This window comes from Myxine glutinosa, chromosome 4, assembly GCF_964187855.1.
Source record: "Myxine glutinosa chromosome 4, kmMyxGlut1.1, whole genome shotgun sequence".
Taxonomy (NCBI): domain Eukaryota; kingdom Metazoa; phylum Chordata; class Myxini; order Myxiniformes; family Myxinidae; genus Myxine; species Myxine glutinosa.
This window is the reverse complement of record NC_136264.1, coordinates 140,833,421-140,857,111: the sequence shown is the minus strand read 5'-3', so window position 1 is coordinate 140,857,111 and position 23,691 is coordinate 140,833,421. Positions and strand designations below refer to the sequence as shown.

The 23,691-nt window shown below is 43.2% G+C and overlaps 1 protein-coding gene across 2 annotated transcripts in view; it reads left to right on the top strand.

The window, feature by feature from the left end:
- The window catches only part of ANXA7 (annexin A7), a 173,003-nt gene extending 160,184 nt beyond the window's left edge, over positions 1 to 12,819 (top strand). The window contains exons 12-14 of one of the 2 annotated variants that reach the window (XR_013623204.1): positions 8,076 to 8,188; positions 9,295 to 12,051; positions 12,139 to 12,819. Coding sequence is in view for 1 of the 2 variants with exons in the window: in XM_068113594.2 (XP_067969695.1) it covers positions 8,076 to 8,188; positions 9,295 to 9,420 (239 nt within the window). In the remaining variant the exon portion in view is untranslated. Of the gene's footprint in view, positions 1 to 8,075; positions 8,189 to 9,294 lie in introns of both variants that reach the window. The other variant, XM_068113594.2, reaches the window with a different exon arrangement.
- The last annotated feature ends 10,872 nt before the right edge of the window (positions 12,820 to 23,691 follow it).

Genomic DNA, 23,691 nt, shown 5'->3' with positions numbered 1-23,691 from the left:
CCAATTTAATGGCCGAACACTAGTTCACGTGGTCATAGATGTTCGGTATACATACATACAGATGCCTCTGGCGTGGCATTTCCTATCTGAATGATGAGGGATACAACAGTAGAGGGTGGAGTCATCAGAAAAGACATAAAGAGTATTTTCACAAGAGTGGAAAATATAATTGACTAGCAGTGGCTACCTGGCACTGCTTGGTATGGTGTTGGGGAGGGGAGGGAGAACCCAGCGCTGCCTGGCTCGGTGAGCTTTTCCCAGCACGGTGGTTTCTGAATGTGTTGGATATTGAAAAGCTATGAAGTTATTGGTCTCATGGTGGTTACCTTTTGCCTGTGGGCTGGCAGCAGCACTGCCTGACCCGACATCCCGATATCGCCTTCTAGTGGTCTTTAGTGGCCGCAAAACGGACCTCAAGGCGACCTTGTGGTAGCGTTAAACCATGCCCAGATTCTGAAGTGCCTACTCCCAAAATTTGTGGCTTCTAAGTCCTACTGTACGGCCATGAAAGAATACCGTACAATCACACAAACACTTGAAAATATGTATACAGATGAAGATAGGACTGGGTCCTAAGACACTGCCTTTGGGCGCTCAGGCCTTGACAGGGAGCGGAGATGAGAGGGTCCCATTGAAAGTCACACGTTGGATACGAGAGTAGAGGAAATCGGTAAGCCATGTGTGGAGGTGACCTTGAATGCCATTGGCAGAGTGTTTGAAGAGCAAGGTGTGGTGCCAGACTGTATCATCGTGCACATGCATGTTCTAGAGTATTCAGGTATATACTGTAATTCAATCTAAATAAAAGAAAGGTTTTAAAGGCTGTCGTGGAAAAAAAACACTTATTTTGGAAATTTACCGCCATTGATGCCGGTCTTTTAAACCACCTTATTTCACAGATTAAATTAGTTCTTCGTGGCTATTGTTTGTGTCTTTTTTGATGTCCCTCAAAACATTACGTTTCCTGTTTGCAATGATTTTCAATTTTGTTTGGCTGAAGGAAAGGCAGACAGTGTAATACTGTTACCTTGCTCCTCTGCGCATGTGCGATCGGGATGAGATTCCGTACAATTTGCCAATTTCACAGCCAAAGTACTGCTAAGATGCAAGTTCATGTTGAACAGTATTCAAAATGTAACTACATAGACATGAAGTTATTTCTCCATCATAGACTGATGTCTCTAGACAGACAGACAGACAGACAGACAGGCAGACTAAGTGAAGCAATTGCTTAACACCACCTTTTGCTTCACCCGTGCGGGGGTAATAATTCGGAGGATAAAACACCAACCTTCAGACCGCTTTTACAGCACTTCCGAAGACTCAAACCACCCACCTTCACCATTTTCTCTTCATAACCGCCATTTTTAGTTTTGGGGAGGGATGTTGGTGACATTATTTCTGGCATAGCCAGGTCAATTGCCTTTTGCAGTGCACATTCACATTTTGAGACCACTGACACATGCAAAAATTACAAGGTGTGAACATAGTTGAATAGAGAAAAAGTAATTGTGTTGGTTTCCCTTTGTACTCGAAGAAGGCCATTCACCTCAAACATTGTGATCCACCTGGTCAATTTGTTTACTGTGTAGAAGCTGCTGCAAAACTAATTATAGTAATAATTAGTTATTATTAATATTATAATAAACAAGTCAGGAGACGACGATGGTTCACGAGCGAGCGGTATTCTTCGGTTCGATTTCGAAAATTCGGTTCGATTCCAACAGCTTTGAAAATTTGACCTTTGTGACCTTGAAATGTCAAAACGAAGGTTACTGACCTTCAAATGTGATAGAAAATTATGTATAATCAGTTATGAGGTTAGTTAGCTACACAATACCGAAAATTCGGTTCGATTCCGACACCTTTGAAAATTTGACCTTTGTGACCTTCAAAGGTCGAAGATTCTGAAATTTGTTTGAAAATTTATATTTCATGATGTATGTGATAATATAAGATCATGTACGACATTTCACCCTATCAGGAAGCGAAAAATGTAATAAAACCATCAAAAATCGACTTTTCTAAATTTTTTGACCTTGGGGCGAAAATGAAAAATCGAGCTCCGTGGGGCTAGACACATGACATTGGCCTAAACAAATACCGAAACCCCTGTTAGATTCCACCAAACCCCTCGGAGAAGATGTAGCTTGAACTCGATTACCCCCTAAAAAGACATCTTTTTCGGGCGTGGCTCCGCCCACAATGGGCGCAATACGCCCACTCTAGGCAGGACACAACCAGATCATGATATCAACCTCCCACCCCAGTTTCATCAAGATCAGATGATATCATCGGGTAGTTATGCTGCGGACAGACAGACACACACACAGACACATACACAGACAGACGCACACACATGACGAATATAGTGGTCACTTGATAACTCGTCAACCAATTAGTTATTATTAATATATTAATATTATAATAAATATATATTAATAACAAGCCTATTATTAAATATATTAATAAGCAAAAAAAAAAAGTGTCCTTGTGTTTTATACTTCTCCAGCCCCCCCCCCCTCCCCCCTCCCGTGCATCCTCCCCCAAGCCCTCTCCCTTCCCCAGATCTCCCGATGTCCCTGCTCTCAAATGTTGTGCTTGTGTGTGTGCTTCCCTCTCTCTCCCCATCTTGTCTACCGCTCCCCTTATTATATATTTTATGTTGCCGTTTTATTTTTTTTGTGATTAATGTTAGCTTTTTCACGAGCCTCGATCTTGTATACAAAAAAATAATAATTAGAGACAGGGAAACTCGGTTTTAAAAATCTGAGCATCTTCCGGAAAACAGTGGAAGACCGCCTGGATCTGCTCCTGATTATAAATGATTGCAACAGAACTTTTGAGCTTACTGTCAAATTATCTCTGCCGGAACGTTCCAGTAAGCTTTCCAGCAGAAGCTGTATCAAAGATTAAAAGTATGAGAAAGGTCATAATTGAAACAGTATTGAATGAAAATGGAAATGAAGGGAGCATGTGTATGGAACGTGGGTGATCTGCAGATGGGGCAGCAGCCTGGGGACGACGCCGTTATCCGAGAGGATTGCGGAACAGCTGGCTTGATGTCGAAAATCATATTGCAAAGTTTCAATGTAAAATCCTCGTGTCAAACCACATTATGAGCCCTCCCTGGCCAGCCACCTCCTCCTCCCCGTTTTTCACCCCAATCTTGTATCCATTCTCCCTCTACACTGGGTTCGTGCAGAAATGGAGAATCGGTCTAGTTTAGCAGGGCATACTGGAATTCTGCACGAACGCAGGCAAGGTGAAAACCCCAATTTTCGCCTCGAGATATCTTCATGTAGAAGCATTGATTGCATTCCCTACGTGATCCACTGCGTGCCCTTTTTCAGCGCCTTGCAAGGGCGATGTGTCATATGCTACCACGTTTATTGTATGCACCTCATGTGCGACGCTTATGAATTATTTTTGATCTCTGGTCAGCAACACTGGACACCAGCAGAAAATACCATGAGGGGAGAGGTGGGTGTGTTTTACAAATGTCCGGGTTTTCTGTTCAAAGTGGGCAAAGTGACTGTGATGTGTTTTTACAAGGTAGGCCTGGCTACGTGTTTACAGAATGCTGAAGTTTCTTTGCTTTCCAATCAAGCTCAGAGTTGCTGAAAATGACCCTTGGTGCAAGGCCTTCTGGAAGTGCGTGAATATCCATGATCTCTAATACAAAATGGCTTGTGGTGCCCATTTAACCTTTGTCAACAAATCTTGGACTCTGTTTTTATAACATCCTGCACAAATAATTTTGCATCTTGTTAAAATAATTTTAAGCCTGGTGTGAGCTTAGCGGTTAGGGTGCCGGCTTGGGATCCTAGGATCCTGGGTTCGAATCCCGGTCATCGCTGAATTAACGCCAGAGGGGTTCACTCAGCCTGTTATCCTTCCGAGGTCGGCAAATTGAGTACCAGTCACTGGTAATTCCCTGTGTGTCGCAAGAGGCGACTAACAGGGTTAGCGGCAGGAAGGGCATCCAGCCATAAAACATTGCTTCAAAAAAGGGGACCACAGCGCCCAAAAAAGGCCAACCCCCGCTCTGCAAGGAAAAATGGCCTCTGGAGATGGTTCTTTTCTTCTTCTTGTTAAAATAATTTTACTGTAGCTGGTAAGGGAAGCAGGCTGGCAGGATAGCGAAGAGGTACGCTCACTCACCTCTTAACTGTAAAGCCTGGGTTTGAATCCCGACCGAGCTACAGACTGTCATCCTGATGTTTCACAGGCCGGCTCATTTATCATCGTGTACCGTACCTCTGATGGACGTTGAACTGGGCGTCCTGTCTGCCAACGTTAGTTGGTGGATGTTAAATATCTCACAATGTCCTTTGCGAAGAGTAGGCGAGCTTTGGCCTGCACCGTGCTCAAATTCCAAATTCCTGCTCTAACCTGCAAGGGGCACAGTTTTGCCCCCAGCAAGTGATGATACCCGCAGCCATGTGCTATGTTTGAAAGAAGAAATTAGGGGAGTTTTTTGTTATTATTTTGGTTGTTTAAGTCGTTTGCTCTGGACATAATGGACTTGATAAGAACGTTGGTCCTGTAATTGCGAACAACATTGAAGTCAGAAATTGTACATTGTACAATAAACCCCTTTTTTGCTTACACAGTTATCAGAAAAGTTGCCATGAAAGCTTTAACCATGAAATAATTTATCTTGTGATTATTATAACATGTTTGGTGAGAAGAATCCAAAACATAACAAGGCATTTGCTATTAATCTTTTTGTGTCGTCTGTTTTTTTTGAAAGAAGACTTTAATTTTTCTTTATAAAAGAAAGATGTGCAGTAATTATAATTAACTTGCTTTTGATGATTTATAATACCGTGCATGAAGCAAAGCTAAGGATGTGTTCTAGTTTTGTTCTCTCATTTAATTGATGGATTTAAGAGGCTAGATTTATGATGTTGAAACATTCTGGAATTGTGACTTTAAACAAATATTTTAAAATATATATTTATATCAAAGGACTTTAAAGAGGAAAAATTTGAGATACCAACGAGTTCTGTCTCGGCCTATTGTTTTTTTCCCCCTGATTTTTTTTTCCCGGCAATTCCAAAGTATGAGATACACTGGTCAATGGTTAAGACAATGTTTGTGTATCCAATATATTTATTTTGAATGGTAACATCTATATAATAATACCGTAAGGACTCGACTTTGTTATCCCTTTTATGCCGCACCCAGTGACCCGATGCCCACGGCACTAATGGATTTACGATCTACGAACCGCACTCTTTGTTTATCACGTACAGCCATACTCGAAAAATCTTAATTCGCCGACGTTGGGGCCCAAAAGCATCCGATTTACTGCCGATACGACTCCATCTTACGACGCCATCGTATTGGCGTCTGCTGGGCGAAGGCGAAGCGAGCCGTCCGCTGATTGGACAGTCGAGTGGTATGAACATGGGTGGTGTGAACCAAATGGTCTTTTAGTCCCTTGAACATTTTAAATTAGGATATATAAGGAAACGTCTTTATCGTCATTTTAATAAAGTTCAATGGAGTGACGTTGCGATACTCGGGGTGCATTGCATAAATCCTCGTAACTCGGAGAGGTGTAACAGGTGGCGAGACGTAAGGAAGCTTAAAGATAACGAGCTGAAACAGACGAACGATATGTCAATCTCTTTCTACACCGAACGGCAATAAAAGTATGAGAGCGGGAAGGCATGGCCTGAGCACTTTGAGCAGAGAGGACTGATTGGACTTAACTTAAAGAGAACAAATTGGAGCTTAACGGAAGAAGAAGATCCCATGAGCGCTCCCCTATGCCATCCATAATGGTACACTCTGTCCATACACCACATCCTCCCTTCCGTGGATGTTCCACGGGTTTCGGCTAGTTGGTAATATTAATCGTAATGGCCCTGCGGCTGCTGGCCTGCTGAGTCATGGTTTTCAACTATTGATTTACACCAGAGTAATGTAAACAACCAATAATGCGCATGTGAAATGTTATTAAATCAGGACTGTGTTCAGTGGTTGTTGCAGCTCTGCAATGAGTTGTCATGCATAACAGCAGTAGGCTTTCGGGGGTGATCATTGGTCACTTTGTCCCACTTGCACTTGGTCATGTTGTGGCAAATGTCATTATGCTGTTCATTTACCCCAAACCTGATGTGGTCATGCCAAACGGGACTTTAATCACCACAGTAGTTTCCTTGTGGATGTTATTATTGACCCCTTGCATAACTTTAGTCTTATTGTTATGATCACAAAAAGTCTGCAATATTAGGTTTGCATAGGTTGCATATTAGGTTTGCAATATTAGGTTTGCATAGGTTGCATATTAGGTTTGCAATATTAGGTTTGCAATATTAGGTTTGCATAGGTTGCATATTAGGTTTGCAATATTAGGTTTGCAATATTAGGTTTGCAATATTAGGTTTGCATAGGTTGCATATTAGGTTTGCAATATTAGGTTTATTTCTGCCCGTTTGCATTTCATTCCCAAAATATTTTGTCCTGATTCTGACTAAATTGGATGGGACTCTGTAAGCTATATATTAAAGTAGCTGGATTTCTCCATCTGTTTCTCTCTTTCGCCCATTGGTTGGACAGCTGGCCTGACTCCACCCACAATTGTAACCTGGCAATCGGCATTTTGGTCGCTACTTATTGGCTTCAGGTCTTAGGTTTCAGGCTTCTGGTGTACATTTGAAGACTGAACAATGTGTCTTCTATTATGTGGTCTAAATAAAGGTACGTCTTGATTACAAACCCATGCAGAGGAAATGCCTGCTTTTTTGGGAGCGATTGAAGCAGCGGTCCATGACACACCGCCCAAATAAAACCTTCATAAAATCAGGACTGCTGAGCGGGTTTGTTTTATTTATTTACTTTTACCAAAGCTTCAAAAAGCTTTTTAAAAAAGAGCTTCAAAAAGGGGACCGAAAAACAACAACAACCACGGTTCCCGAAAAAGGCCAACCCCCGCTTTGCGGGGAAAAATGGCCTCTAAAGGTGGTTATATTTTTTATACCAAACCATACTAAACTAGAACGGCACTCAGTAGAGCGCATACCTCCATACCTTTTGTATCCCACTGATACTCAGGATCGAGATTTTTGTTTTGTTTCTCTTGCATTGTATTACTATTAATTGTGCGTAGGTATCCAGTTTTGTAATTGTGCTGACAATTTTCCATCCAGCTTATCCTTTACATTATGGCATTTTAAAACATGAATAATGAGCCACTGAGTAATACAGTGCAGATAAATGGTGTCCAAAATGTATGTACGTGGTGAAATTTCCACAAATTAAACGTGTTTAAAATATTCCCGCTGAAGGTGCAAAACAAGAAGATAGTTCACGGACCTGAACTGGATCTGGATCCAGACCTGAACCAAAATTGAATCGATTCGTCCTTGCACACACCCAACCTGTCCGTCCGAAGCCATTCATAGCTTTTTGAAATGTCGTACTGTGTATCGTTTTGGCCCTATCTCTCAATGGCGAAGAATCATAGGTGAAGTGGTATACCAGCCAAAAATGTTTTAATTGAATTCCTTGTCCTAAAAATCTGAAATTGCATGCACATGATCTATGACCCATTTGTATTGAAATATTAAATTTATGACATCATAGGTCACATGGTTTGGCAGCCATATTGGATTGAAGGAAAATATTAAATAATTATATCTCTGAAACCGCTCACCCTTTCGATGCGAAATTTTACAAATATCTAACAGCACTATTGCATATAGTTTCAAAATGATGATGTCATAGGTCACGTGGTTTGGCAACCATCTTGGATAGAAAAACGAACCTTATCCGATCAACACGAAACTTCACAAACATGACCCCCAACCCATACATATGCAGAGTGATGGCATCTACCCGTTATGGGACTATGCGGAGGCATATTGGCGACACAGTCGCATTGTTCTAGTTATTGATAAAACTGATGGCTCATGCTAGAGCATGGACCTCAAAATAATCAGAACAGACAAGCAAGAAAATATATAGACAAAGACAAATTTTGAATCTAAGCATGTGTCTGTACTTGCATAACGGCTGATGTTGTTTGGCTAATGTGTTTGTGTTTTGTTTGAATCTTGCAGTACAGTGTGTGCGAAGCCGGCCTACATTCTTTGCTGAAAAATTGTGGAAAGCTATGAAGGGAGCTGGTACAAATGACTCCACCCTCATCCGTATTGTGGTATCACGCAGTGAGGTATGTTGAAACAAGGACTCATCACTTTTTCTGGCTCTACAAAGCCAGGCTTGTCATTGATTGCTGGCTGGGCCCAGTCAAATTCTCACCACTTGGGTATGGCTGGGCCTGGTTAGTTTCCTGAGCTCCACAATTACAATTGAGCTTGGTTATTTTCTCATGCTGTGGCACAGCCAGACACATTCACTCACATTTCTTTTTATGTTTTTCAATTGAAATTGACTTTTAAGGTTTTGTTTTGAATTCTTTACTTTTTTATTGGTAAGATACATCCATTAGTAGAAAAAGAGAGAGACAGATGGACAGGAAAACAGATGGATGGATGGAAAGGCACAGATGGATGGACCAAAAGATGCAGAGGCGGATGGACAGAAAGACACAGAGGCGGATGGATTTTTATGGCGGATTTTTAGTTCTTACACGAGCCTCGATTCTGTATACAACAACAAAAAAAAAGAGGCGGATGGACGGAAAGCCGCAGAGGCGGATGGACGGAAAGCCGCAGAGGCGGATGGACGGAAAGCCGCAGAGGCGGATGGACGGAAAGCCGCAGAGGCGGATGGACGGAAAGCCGCAGAGGCGGATGGACGGAAAGCCGCAGAGGCGGATGGACGGAAAGCCGCAGAGGCGGATGGACGGAAAGACGCAGCAAAATCTAATCTTTCTTTCTTCTTCTTTTTTTCTCTTTTTCTTTTTCTTCACCAAAATCTAATAAAATTGATCCGTCCTTGTCACACACCCAACCTGTCTACCAAGCTTCATCCGAATCCGTCCATAACCTTTTGAGCTATCGTGTTTTATATCGGTTTTAGGCCTACCTCTCAATAGTGTAGAATCACTTAAAACATTATCGGATCTGGGATTCACTAAAATCTAATAATTTCGTCCTTGTTACACACCCAACATCTTCAACAAATTTCGTCTGAATCCGTCCACAACTTTTTGAGATATCCTGTTCACAAACAGACAGACAAACAAAGAAACAGGGGTGAAAACACAACCTCCATCCACATTGAGTGATGGAGGTAGCAATGGGAACTTTGTCTGATTCCATATATATTGTCTTGCTATCCTGTGCTCTTCCCATTCCTCATTACGCTTCACAGATTGACTTGATGCAGATAAAGAAGGCCTTCTTAGACAAGTATCAGAAGACTCTGCACAAGATGATTGAAGGTGACACTAGTGGGGACTACAAGCGCATCTTGCAGGCCATTGTAGGCCTAAACTAGACTTGATTGTCTTCCCTGCTCCTGTTGTTTTTTGTTTTCATTGCCTATGAGTAACATTGGGATTTGAAATTAAAATGGGATATGATGCACGGGAATGGAGTGGGGAATTGGTGGTGAGGATATTTACAATCTTTGTTTTGATGGGCTTGGTGAGGGACAATGTGATGGTCTGATTCTGCCAAAATGTTTTTCTTTTGTAAGTTTGCCATCTTTTTATTTTCCATTTTAGATCTCGTAATTGGAACATTGGTTAGTGTCTAGCTTGCACTAAACCCAAACTCATATTGAATGCCAATAGTGTGTTGTCAGCTATTCATTACACCAGGTGTCTTGAGCCTGTTAAACATATACATATATCTTCCTTCCTTAGTGGAGAAGTATAGATCATTGCTGTGCTGCTTCTTTTATGGCTAAGAAGCGTCAAAATAATCTGAGCCTATTGTTAGTCATGTTACTTCCGCCAAAAGCAAATATCTTCAAAAAACATTTGAGTCCGATGGGGATATTGCCATACATTAAGCGTTTGCCAGTAAGCCAGATGAGCTGCTCACTAAAGATGCTGTGCTCCCATGCGCTTCCTGTTGCTGCATGTCTCTGTTTGCCTTCGCCATGTTGTCAAATAAACCGTGTTTATTCCAATGTTTACTGAGCTTTTATGCTGGTGTTTGAACTTTATCATTTCCTTGACATTGTTGAACCATCAGACGAAAAACAACCGCTGTTAAAGTTCGTTTATTGCTCATTAATCCCGATTGCTTATAATTTCAAGAGGCCGGTTGTTGTTTCAATGTGGTGATTGGAGTAATCCTGCGCAATATTCACTCTTGTATGGTATGTAGTTTTCTGGCCAAAAAAATCTAACATTGTACTTTGTTTGATCTGTGTGAAGGAAGATTTCACTTACATGTGATTGGTATGCTAATTTCTGTTTGTGGGCAATGCAGTTACTCTTGTGATATTGTACCATCATGCCATTGTTCAGAAGTAATCATTATTGACATATATTCAAAGTAAAATATCTTTCTATTAAAGAGACTATGCCATTGTTTTTTCTTTTCTGTGCATTGTGGCTTGGCTGCATATTTCCAATACCTTAGCTTTAAAAATCTGGAATGCTGCAATGCAAATATGTATAGAGATTGAAAGATAATCATCTTTGTTGTTGCTCTCTTATCAACCTGCTTGCCTTCTTCCACCTGATCATTTATGACTCTTCTGAATTTTGCTACCTCCTCATCTCACCATCACAGGTCACCCTGGATATTCACCTTCGCCTGGTCCCCCCCTTTTCCCTCACCCACATTGCTTTGGGAAGTTTCTGTTATATCCACTGCCTTGCGTCAGTTAGCCACATTTGAACCCACTCTCACTCTTATGATCCATTTTAATTCTGTACACTGTTTTCACAATTACCTCACTTTGGGAGGTTGCTCTCACTTCAAAATTACACTTTGTTTATAATCCACCACTCCACCACCTCACTGTGGTGATTCTCCATAAACCCACGTCCTCACTGTAGTGCACTTCTATCAATTAACCACCTCACTTTTAAGATCTTCCTTCACCCCACCATCTCACTTTGTCAGAATGTTAACGGAGACTTTTAGTTGATCATTTAATAGGTTGCGTTGATGCCCATTTATATGGATCGTTGGGTTTTGTGGTGATCCAGAGGGCAAGCCAAGATCTAACATCGTAGGAAGATACATTGACAGAGGGAAAGCCAAGTTCTAACATCGTAGGAAGATGCATTGACAGAGGGAAAGCCAAGATCTAACATCGTAGGAAGATGCATTGACAGAGGGAAGGCCAAGATCTAACATCGTAGGAAGATGCATTGACAGAGGGAAAGCCAAGTTCTAACATCGTAGGAAGATGCATTGACAGAGGGAAAGCCAAGATATAACATCGTAGGAAGATGCATTGACAGAGGGAAGGCCAAGATCTAACATCGTAGGAAGATGCATTGACAGTGAGAAAGCCAAGATCGAGCATTGCAGGAAGATGCATTGATGGTGAGAACGCCAAGATCGAGCATTGCAGGAAGATGCATTGATGGTGAGAACGCCAAGATCTAACATCGTAGGACGGTGCATTGACAGAGGGAAAGCCAAGTTCTAACATCGTAGGAAGATGCATTGACAGTGAGAACGCCAAGATCTAACATCGTAGGAAGATGCATTGACAGAGGGAAAGCCAAGTTCTAACATCGTAGGAAGATGCATTGACAGAGGGAAAGCCAAGATATAACATCGTAGGAAGATGCATTGACAGAGGGAAAGCCAAGATATAACATCGTAGGAAGATGCATTGACAGTGAGAAAGCCAAGATCGAGCATTGCAGGAAGATGCATTGATGGTGAGAACGCCAAGATCTAACATCGTAGGACGATGCATTGACAGAGGGAAAGCCAAGTTCTAACATCGTAGGAAGATGCATTGATGGTGAGAACGCCAAGATCGAGCATTGCAGGAAAATGCATTGATGGTGAGAACGCCAAGATCTAACATTGTAGGACGATGCATTGACAGAGGGAAAGCCAGGATCTAACATCGTAGGAAGATGCATTGACAGAGGGGACAGCCAAGTTCTAACATCGTGGGAAGATGCATTGACAGAGGGAAAGCCAAGTTCTAACATCGTAGGAAGATGCATTGATGGTGAGAACGCCAAGATCGAGCATTGCAGGAAAATGCATTGATGGTGAGAACGCCAAGATCTAACATTGTAGGAAGATGCATTGACAGTGAGAACGCCAGGATCTAACATCGTAGGAAGATGCATTGACAGAGGGGACAGCCAAGTTCTAACATCGTGGGAAGATGCATTGACAGAGGGAAAGCCAGGATCTAACATCGTAGGAAGATGCATTGACAATGAGAACGCCAGGATCTAACATCGTAGGATGCTGTAAGAAGCGAATGCATTGACAGTGAGAAAGCTTGCGGGTGTTACGCAGATCATCATCATCATCATCAAAGTACCATAAACCCTGCAGAGCATCGGTGCGGCGTTGTCTCTTGGCAAGAGTTATACTTGGTGATTTGCTTTCCATTCCCAGCAGTCAGTTGGGGCAGCAATTTGTAATTTGTTCAGGGTGCTGGCAATACATCGAGAGACCTTTCCATCCACTAACACCGAGTGCTGCAATACCGGTCACTCCAGTTTAATGTCCATCCGAGGGACGTCGCACACACACACACACACTCATATATCACCCTGCATGTGAAACTGGGCCAAGATTCAAACCCAGGCTGGACAGCTCACAGACGAGTGTGTGAACCTGTAAGCTATCCTGCTGGCCAATGAGAAAATGGGCCACGTATTAATCGCACACACAAGTAAATGTGATTGAAAATGATGTTTGAAATGAAAAATAAAGACTTTGAAAAACCGTTTATCCCACAGCCCAAATATCTGTCCAGCAATTATAGATGGCATATGGAATTTCACGAGAACTTTTTGAACTCCCCTTTTAGTCCTGACCTTTCCCAGTGCCAGAAAACATGACCCACCCCATGGCAATAAATGCATCTCCATCCAATGTGACCTTGAGGGTGTCGAACAGTATCCCTCATGCAGTGAGGGTGCAATTCTCCAGTGCGATGATGAACCAACTGCTGCCCGAGTCGTACAGTTTAAACTTTTAACTCGACTCATTTGACAATCTAACCAAGTGAAATGTGCATGCTCCCAGATCACCTTTCATACACCCAATCCTCATGCTTTTGTGATTAAAAAAGGCTTTCTCCCTGCCTACGGTCATGGACTCCCATGTCGCCAAAGCGATTCTAAACACTACAGCTATGGACACTCAACCTGGAGGCTGGAATGGTTCTTCCAGGCCACAAATAGTGCATAATGTTAACCACCCATTCCTCCTGGGAATCAAAGTTCTACAGAGGAAACACCATGCAATTATGTGCACTGTAATGGAAGATTTAAATGCAAAAGTGGAAAAGGACAACACTGAGCACATCAACACACCACAGGAAAACATGGAATTGCTTTACAAAATGGTAATGGAATAAGATTAGTGGAATTCTGAAAAATTATTGGCCTTTGTATATGAGGAACGCTGTTTCCACACAACGTTCACAAAACATGGACATCACCGGATGGAAAAATTATGAATCAGATATATCATTTCAATATAAGAGGGATGTGGAGAAGGTCTCTGACTGGCGTGAGGGTTAAGGTTGGTGCTAACATCTTTAGCGACCACCATTTGCTAGTTGGACTTCTAGAACTCAAAACGAGAGAAGGAAAGGACGCTTGGATAAAGGGTAGAAGATTTGATATTGATAAATTCAAGGACAGGGAAGTATGGCACCAATAAAATGTGGAAATGCAGAACGGATTTGCAACCAGGGTGGATCTAATTAGTCATGTTGGGATTTTCCTCGTAATATGGTTGTAAATCTTATCTTACGATAATTCACCAAATGTCCGTCCGTCTGTCTGTCCGTCCGTCCGTCCAAAGGTACCGCAAAAACGGCTGAACCGATCGCAACGATATTTTGGGTGGGTAATCCTGGGACCCCCTGGAGTAAAATAGGCTATATTGTTTTTCCTATTTGGAGAAGGTGAAAGGATTTAGGAGTTTGCTGATGGAGTTGATTTGATTTGTTGATTTGTTAACAACTCAGTTCCAGAAAGAGGATAATATGCTTGTTACATACACGACAGGTGGGTCGACGACAACCGTTGACTACCTGATGGTGCGTAGGCGAGATAGGGGGCACCTCCGGGACACAAAGGTGATCCCGGGGGAGGAGGCTGTTTCACAGCACCACTTGGTTGTCTGCGACATAAGGGTGAATGAAAGGTGCGAGGAGAGCTCGGCGGGTGAAGTACCAACCGAGAATGAAGGTGTGGAGGTTGAAAGAGGTGACAGTAAGGGAGGCATTAAAAGAGAGGCTGAGTAGGGTCGAGGATGATGTGGTTGAGCTTGAAAGTGGTTGGATGTCAATGAAAGCTAGTCTGTTGGGAGCCGTTGGTGAGGTATGTGGATGGACAAAAGGACCACCGAGGCACTCGGAAACATGGTGGTGTGATGATGAAGTTGGAAAGGGGAATGACGAGAAGAGGAAGAAGTTCAAGGAGTGGCAGAAGGCGAAGGGTACGGGAGCAGAAACAGCAGAGCATGAAAGTTATAAGGCAGCGGGGAGGCTGCAAAGAAAGAGGTAGCAAAGGCGCAGGAGGCATGTAGGAAAATGTTCGGAGAACGCTTGGATTCGGAAGAGGGTCAGAAAGCAGTATTCAGGATTGCAAAGCAGATAGCGAAAGAGAGGTGTGATGTGATGGGGGTGAGTTGCTTGAAGCATGAAGTGGGACAAATCGTTGTCGACCCAGATGGAATTAAAGGAAGATGGAAAAGATATATGGAAATGCTGTTGAATACAGAGAATGAATGGGATGGCAACATAGAGAGTAACCCAGTTTTAGGACCGGCAGAGAAGATAACTGAGAAGGAAGCTGAGGAAGCGATAAAAGCAATGAAGAGTAGAAAAGCGAGAGGGCCGACGGGATTTGTGGGAGATATGTTGAAGGCAGCAGGAAGTTGGGGTGTGAAGAGAATGAGAGATCTGTAATCTGGTGGTGAAAGAAGGCCGCATTCCAGTGGATTGGGAACTGAATACCCTCGTCCCTCTATACAAGGGGAAAGGTGACCCTCTGGAGTGTGGCTCGTACCGAGCGATAAAGTTATTGGAGCATGGAATGAAGGTATTGGAAAGGGTGTTGGAGAGGAGGATAAGGAAGAAGGTGAAGATCGACGAAATGCAGTTTGGATTTATGCCAGGAAGAGGAAAGACAGACGCGCTTTTCATTGTGAGGCAGTTGCAGGAGAAGTACATGGAGAAGAGGAAGAAGTTGTTTCTTGGGTTTGTTGATCTGGAGAAAGCATTCGATCGGGTTCCACGCAAAGTATTGACATGGGCATTGAGGAAGTTAGGAGTGGAGGAATGGTTGATCAGAGCAGTGATGGCAATGTACAAAAGAGCTGTAAGGATGAAGGACCGGAACAGTGGTGAGTTTGAGGTGAAGGTGGGAGTGCATCAGGGGTCGGTACTAAGTCCACTACTATTGGTAGCCGTGATGGAGGTGCTGGCTCAGAACGTAAAGGAGGGTTTACCGTGGGAGTTGTTGTATGCAGATGATCTGGTGTTGATTGCGGAAAGTATGGATGGACTGAAGGAAAAGATGAACAAGTGGAAGGAATGTATGGAGACAAAATGTCGAAGGTGAATATCGGAAAGACGAAGGTGATGGCAAGTGGTAAAGCATGTGGTGAGGTGGAAAGAACTGGGAAGTGGCCCTGTGCTGTGTGTGTGTAGGAAGGGTGTCGGAGTGAACTCTATTCAATGTACAATGTGCGCTGAGTGGGTTCATCAAAAATGTAGTGGTCTGAGAGGGTCATTAACCAGTGTGGCAGCTACATTCAAATGTAAGGTTTGCACAGAGGGAGCTGCAGATGGAGGAAATGTTGAGTTGGATCTTGGAGACGGCGTGAAGCTGGAAGGTGTGAAAACATTTTGCTACCTCGGAGACATGCTGAATGGAGAAGGTGGATCAGACTCGGCAACGATTGCTAGAGTGAGATGTGCATGGAAGAAGTTTTGGGAACTGAGTGGCGTGCTGAAGAGGAGGGGAGTGTCGTTGAAGCTGAAAGGAAAGGTGTATGCTGCATGTGTGAGAAGTGTTATGATTTATGGGAGCGAGACATGGGTAATGAATGTAGAGCAGCAACGAAGGTTGGAAAGGGTGGAAATGCGAATGGTTCGACGGATGTGCGGAGTATCGTTGAGAGAGAGGAAGACAAATGATGAATTGCGAAAGATGATGGGAAAAGAGCCTGTGATTGATGCTGTGAAGAGGAACAGGTTGAGATGGTTTGGTCATGTGTTGAGGAAGGATGAAAGTGACTGGTTGAGAAGAGTGATGGAAATGAATGTAGAAGGAATTAGAGGACGGGAAGACCGAGAAAGACTTGGCTAAAGATGGTGGAAGAAGAAATGCGGGCAAGGGGGTTAACAAGGAGAGATGCAGAAAATAGGGCAAAATGGAGAAGATTGTCATGGGGACCGCAAGGCTAACCCCCGCTCTCGTAGGGAAAATGGCCTTTAAAATGCATGTTGTTGTTGTTTTTGTTGTTTGTTTTTCCTATTTCAGCTTTGGTCTCCAGCATTCTCAGGTTTGGACTCCTGCCTAGCGTTATTGTCCCGGGTCCCGCAAAACGGCTGCACCGATCGCAACGATACACCTCCATGCCCGTCGGGTGACCCCACTAGTAAATTTAAATTTTGGATTGCCTGTGACGGTTCTTATTTAGTCCACTACCCTGGAGGGGACTATAGGTTTGCTCTCTGTCTGTCTGTCCGTCCCACCTGTGGTTTTCTGCATTTTTTTCCCCATAACCCTTAACATATTCAACTGAAACTTGGCACATGGCTTTATTTTGATGTTACAGAAGTTTGAGGTTTTGGGTTGTTTCGCAAATTTTTCATGGAGTTACACCCTTTTTGCTTGGAACAAGAACATTCATTGGGACCGGTAAGGGACATGTATTGCAAAGCAATTGTCCCTCTTGTTTTTAGCTCACCTGTAACGAAGTTCCAGGGACCTTATGTGATGGCGCTTGGTATGTTGTGACTAAAGCTTGTTCACGGCATTTAAAAAAATCGGGGTCTAAGGGGGTCTACCGGGGGTCAAATTAGGTCCAGGTTTGATCCCCCAAAATAGGAATTTGCTTTTTTCCTCTGAAACTACAAACACTATTTCAATGAAACTTGACCACAACCTTCATCCCCCATGATGTACCGACGTTTGTTCACTGGACTAAGAAAATTGAAGTCTAAGCGGGTCTACAGGGGTCAAAGTGGGTCCAGGTTTTACTCCTGCCCCCCCCCCCCGCCCCCAAAAATAGATATTTGCTTTCTTCTCTGAAACTACACACATTATTTCAATGAAACGTGACCACAACCTTCACTACCCGTGATGTACCAAAGTTTGTACACAACATTGAAAAAAAATCTTCCCCTTTGGGGTTCTATGGGGGAGGGGAGCAGGGTGCCCCCCAAATAGGTATTTGCTTTCTTCTCAGAAACCACACACACAATTCCGATTAAACCTGACCACAACCGTCATCACCTGTGATGTACCAACGTTTGTTCACGGAATTTAAAAAAATCGGGCCCTGAACAGTCTACCGGGGGTTTGCCCCCAAAATAGATATTTGCTATCTTCTCAGAAACTACGCACACAATTTTGATGAAACTTGACGACAACCTTCATCACCCATGATGTATCTAAGTTTGTTCACGGCATTTAAAAAACTTGACCCTAAGGGAATGTATGGGAGGGGGTAGGGGGTTGCCTCCCACCCCCCCCCCCCCCCCCAAAAAAAATAGGTATTTGCTATGTTCTCAGAAACTACGCACACAATTTAGATGAAACTTGAGCACAACTTTCAACACCCATGATGTATGAAAGTTTGTTCACAACATTTTTAAAAACCGGGCCCTAAGGGGAGGTGCGAGGAGAGGGGGGCTGCCCCCCCCAAATCGGTATTTTTTTTGTTTGTTTGTTTAAAGTCTTATGATTATGTTAGTATGATTCTACATGCTGCCCTGTCTTCTCGCAAGCATTGAAATTGGTTTAAAATAACTTTTGTCAGTGCAGTATACTGTTTATTCTACCAGGTGAGCACCAGGGGTATTACCCATATTTTTAAATATATTATCGGTAATAAAAATAATGGAGTAATTTAACTGGAGCGGCACTCGGTAGAGCGCATACCTCTGCCTGGCTGGAGAGATTATATTTTGTATCCCACTGATAGGCCGGGATCTGCATCCTGACCTGAACCACAATCTGGTCTTGTCACAGATCCATTCATCCACGAAGTTTTGTCATAATCCGTCCATAATTTTGAGATATCGTTTTGATCGTTTTGGTGAACAATCGCTTAAAAAATGATCGTATCCGGTTCTTCAACAAAATCGATTCAATTATCCCTTGCCACACACCCAACATGTCCACCAAGTTTCGGTCGAATTCGTCCATAACTGTTTCAGATATCCTGCTCACAGACAAACAAATAAAAGACAAATGGGGTGTAACATAACCTCCGCCCACCTTCGGTGGTGTCCGAAGAGAGTGCAGAGAACATTGTGGAGAAGATTCCCAGGATCTCGTGTACGAGGCTGAAAAACAACGAAGGCATTACTGTGAAATATGGAAGATACTGGATCATTTGATATCAACCACAATTGCTGATTTGAAAGATGCAGTCATTCAGATTCAGAAAGTGATGTGTACCCTGTTGCTGCGTATAAGAAAGCGTATAGAACATAGAGGTCATATTGAGCATTTGGTTTGAGTATTGAAACTTTAGCATTGTAGAAATATTTCACATTCGAAAATTCTTAAATATCTGTCCCTGGTGTTGAATTACGTTTTTTTTGTTTTGTTTGTTTTTTTGGCCTTTTTATGGCCCACCCTGATGAAGAGGGCAATGGGATTGATTTTGAAGTTACATATGAAGGATTTAGGATAATAAATGAAGTGTAGGGGTTAGCCTTGCGGGCCCCATGACAATCATCATGGTTCCCTTTTTTGAGGCAATGTTTTTATGGCCGGATGCCCTTCCTGACACCAACCCTTTTAGTTGCCTCTTACAATGCGCAGGGATACGGTGTACCTATTCTAAACCGGTGCACACACTAGCGCATTCATCTCTAGCAAGCTGGTGCTCAATTTGCCGACCTCGGAAGGATGACAGGCTGAGTCAACCCCCCTGGTGTTAATTCAATGATCGACCAGGATTTGAACTCAGGATCCTAGGATCCCAAGCCGGCACCCTAACTGCGAAGCCAGCACCAGGCTTCTGTGGAACAAAATAAATTAAAGCAAAAATTTGAAACTTGCAAAACACAGGTCTAGGAAAGAGGAATCGGTATATTAAAATTCAGAAACTATATGTGGGTATGTATGTCTGAACCTTAGAAAATGGGAAAAAGCTTGGCCTATCTCCAGAAAATTTTGCGTACATGCTGGGAATACCCAGGGTTAGGTCATGGGTACAAAATACATCTGCCCCTTCAGTGAGTTTGTGAAGACAATACGATTTTCACCTGTAAACGTGGAATAGTGTAAATGGTTTAACCTCTGACCACCTGCTGGAGGGAGCAGATATTAACTGGTTCCAGACAAAGCATATAGATAAAAACAAAGCAGTGAAGATGTCTGCAAGGTGCATTAAGCGAAACTACATTGACAACGTCTCTAAAAGGGGATATGGCAATGGTGTATTAAATACACGTACAGTTCACATCTGATACATCGAAGAACAGGAGAGAAACCAGTGAAAGATAAACAAGACTTGTGCTCGCATCAGAGAACAAATGGAAGTTGGGCTCAACACTTTTTAAGGAGGTACTTAACAAAGGTAAGGGTAATGGTGATCACATGGTGTAGATAGTGGAGGAACCAATTTATTGGTAGGGCAACAGCGAGGCTGCAAAAACTCCAAACTACTTTCCTTGCGCTATACACAATCCCAACCTCATTGCCAAGTTAAATATTCGACTAACACGGAGGTTGGAGGTGCCCACAATGCCTTTTATTGACCCACCGAATGACAGAATATCGGAACCTTTTGTAGTAGGCCGGCCATTTCGGAGTGCCCATTCGCCGATGAAGCTGATTCTGAGGGCCTTTCACTCACTCACCGCAGGCAGGTTGGTGGTCTTTCTGTCTTCTACCGACTCCTCTCCGGCCTTGCCCCCCCAGCTCTCTCTGTGCTCTGTCCCCCAAATATTCCTACAGGTCGCACAAGATCTGCCAGCAACCCTCTTATGGTTAAACTGCCAAAATCAAGGCTCTCTGCTCACCTTCACTCTTTCATTCCCCTTTTCTCCCGCCTCTGGAACAAACTCACAATCTATCTATCTCTATCTCTCTCTCTCTCTCTCTCTCTCTCTCTCTCTCTCTGGCTCTGTCTCTGTCTCTGTCTCTCTCTCTGTCTCTCTCTCTCTCGTCTGTCTCTCTCTCTCTCGTCTGTCTCTCTCTCTCTCTCTCGTCTGTCTCTCTCTCTCTCGTCTGTCTCTCTCTCTCGTCTGTCTCTCTCTCTCTCTCTCTCTCTCTCTCTCTCTCTCTCTCTCTCTCTCTCTCTCTCCCTCTCTCCCCCCCTCTCTCTCTCTCTCTCTCCCCCTCTCTCTCTCTCTCTCCCCCTCTCGCTCTCTCTCTCTCTCTCTCTCTCTCGTCTGTCTCGTCTGTCTGTCTCTCTCCCCCCACATTCGAACTGGAATTCAGGTGTATCCACTATAGCACGGATAGCAACCGAGGGAAAATACAACTGATGCTAAAGCCTTACTAAGAGTACGACTGAATGACACCTAATTTGACAAAGGAAGGAGCGTGTTTTTAAGATAACTTCTTGTCCACAAACTAGTGCAGATGGAACAGCTGGCTCAATGTCCTAGTTTTGCATTTTGATGCTATCCACTACCAAATCAAGACAAGGCCTCAGAAAACCTATGGCAATCATCAGCGCTCTGCACCTTGTCCAAAGAGTGGAAACAGCCATTCAGCCTGAAAATCCCCTGTGGTTCTGAGAAAAAAATCTCTCATTTACTTGAAGTGGCAGGAAGAAACACAGAGCATAGTTTAAATTCTTTACACTCATATTGTGGTGGCTGGACTTCCTGATTGATACGAGGAATAGGTCGAAGCGAATAACTACATACAGTCTCGTGAAAAAGTAAGTACACCCCATGTAAAGTTTTGACTTTTTCAACATATTTCAACATGCAGCTATTTGATCTTCATTTCAACAATATTGATAGATAAAGGTGATATAATATAACAATTATCATGAAACAATTACATTTTGTAGTCCATTGTATAATTTAAATAAACATAAGTGCAAATTTCGCATGTGGAAAAAGTTAGTACACCCTTGGCTCCAATAAGTGGTATTGCCCCCTTTGGCAGAAACAACCTCAAGTAGGCGTTTCTTATAACTGTCTACCAGTCTCTGACATCGACTGGGAGAAATTTTTGCCCACTCCTCCATGCATAATTATTTCAGCTGTGCGATGTTTGAGGGGTTTCTTGCATGCACAGCTCATTTCAAATCCCCCCACAACATCTCAATGGGATTTAGATCCGGGCTTTGACTTGGCCATTCCAGAACCCTCCATTTCTTTCTTTTCAGCCATTCCTTGGTGGATTTACTGTTATGTTTAGGGTCATTGTCATGTTGCAAGGTCCACCTCCGGTTGAGCTTCAACTTTCCGACAGATGGCCTCACATTATCCTCAAGCACCCTCTGGTACAACGAAGAATTCATAGTGGATTCTATGATGGTGAGCTGCCCAGGCCCTGATGCAGCAAAGCTGCCCCAAACCATAATATTTCCACCACCATGCTTTACAGTTGGTATCAGGTTCTTGTGGTCAAATGCTGTGTTTGGTTTTTGCCAAACATGTCTTCTGGTACTGTGGCCAAATAGCTCTACCTTTGACTCATCTGTCCAGAGCATATTGTTCCAGAAGTGCTGGTCTTTGCCTTGGTGTTCATTGGCAAACTTTAATCTTGCCCTGATGTTCTTTCTGGACAGCAAAGGTTTCCTCCTGGCACACCTCCCATGTAGATCAAATTTGTGCAGCCTCTTTCTAATGGAAGACTCGTGCACTTTGACATCAACATTGGCAAGAGCTACCTGTAGGTCCCGTGATGACATTCTGGGGTTCTTCGAGACTTCTTTCAGCATCTTGCGGTCTGCTCTCGGGCTGAACTTGCTGGGGCGGCCTGGCCTGAACAAGTTGGCAGTTGTTTGGAATCTTCTCAACTGGTAGATGATCTTCCTGACAGTCGAATGTTTGATTTCAAATTGTTTGGAGTTCTTTTGAAATCCCTTCCCAGACTCGTAGGCATCTATAACCTTCTTTCTGAAGGCCTCAGAGAGCTCTTTTGATCTCGGCATGGTGACGCCGCACACTTCATCAACAAAGAACAAACCAAACGAAATGTCTGAGGTTTAAATAAGACAGGTTCCTCCAAGATCCTCTCTAACGATGTTCTAATCATTTGCACCTGAGCTGGTGCACCTGATTCTAATTTTAGGTATTTGAAGTAGTGATAAATGTAGGGGTGTACTTACTTTTTCCACATGCGAAATTTGCATTTATGTTTATTTAAATTATACAATGGACAACAAAATGTAAATGTTTCATGATATTTGTTGTATTATATCACCTTTATCTATCAATATTGTTGAAATGAAGATCAAATAGCTGTATGTTGAAATGTGTTGAAAAATCCAAAACTTTACATGGGGTGTACTTACTTTTTCACGTGACTGTATCTGTGTGTTTTATATGCATTAACAAAAATGCACCAATTTCAGACAAAACAGCTCCCAGGACAGACTGCATCCATGGATTGCCGCGGCAGAAATATCGACGATGTCCAGAATCCGAGTGATTGAAGTGCCGCTGGAGGTTTAATGCACAAATGAGAAGTGATGCTTTTGAGTTACCACTGTCTTTTGTTTTCTGCAGCAAAGAGAACATCTGCTCTTGTATTCATTAAAAAATAAGCCTGGCGGCAAATGCTGTAAGAGGTGATTTTCAATTAGGAGCCCGCACAGGCCTTTGTCCTTAATCTCGCACTGCAGGGTCAATACTTCCCTCATTTGCACCAAACTGGAGCTCTTGCCGTTTGGCTGTGGCCCTCTTTACTGAGCAGCAAGCAATCTAGTCACTCCAAGCCCCGCTGCCATTTGCATGAATAAGCATGCCATTCGGATTCTCAGGGCGCACTCCCCAGATTGTGCATGCCCTTGTATGGCACTTACTTGTCAGCTGGATAATGCATCAAAAGGTAATGCCCTTGATCTGTGACCCTCTATCTCGCCTTGCTAGTTCCTCTGCCGTCTTATTTTTCAAACTTCTCTTTGGCCTTGTCTTGTGTGCGGTTTCACGGTTTGGAGCAATTGCCTCAAATATAAATTGCTTTTGCATCTGTATTTCCCGTGTATCTCTTCATTTTGCTTTTCTTTTTGTTTGCTTTCAATATATGGGCTGACAGGACACACTAGCCCCTGAGCTGTCTACCCTGACTTCGAATTCTGACATAGCTATCTGCCCCTGCTGCTCCTCGGATGGATGTAAAATGGACGTCCCCATCTGCCGGCATTAGTTGGTGGACGTTGCAGATCCCACTGTGTTTTTGCGAAGAGTAGGCGAGCTATGTTCAGCACC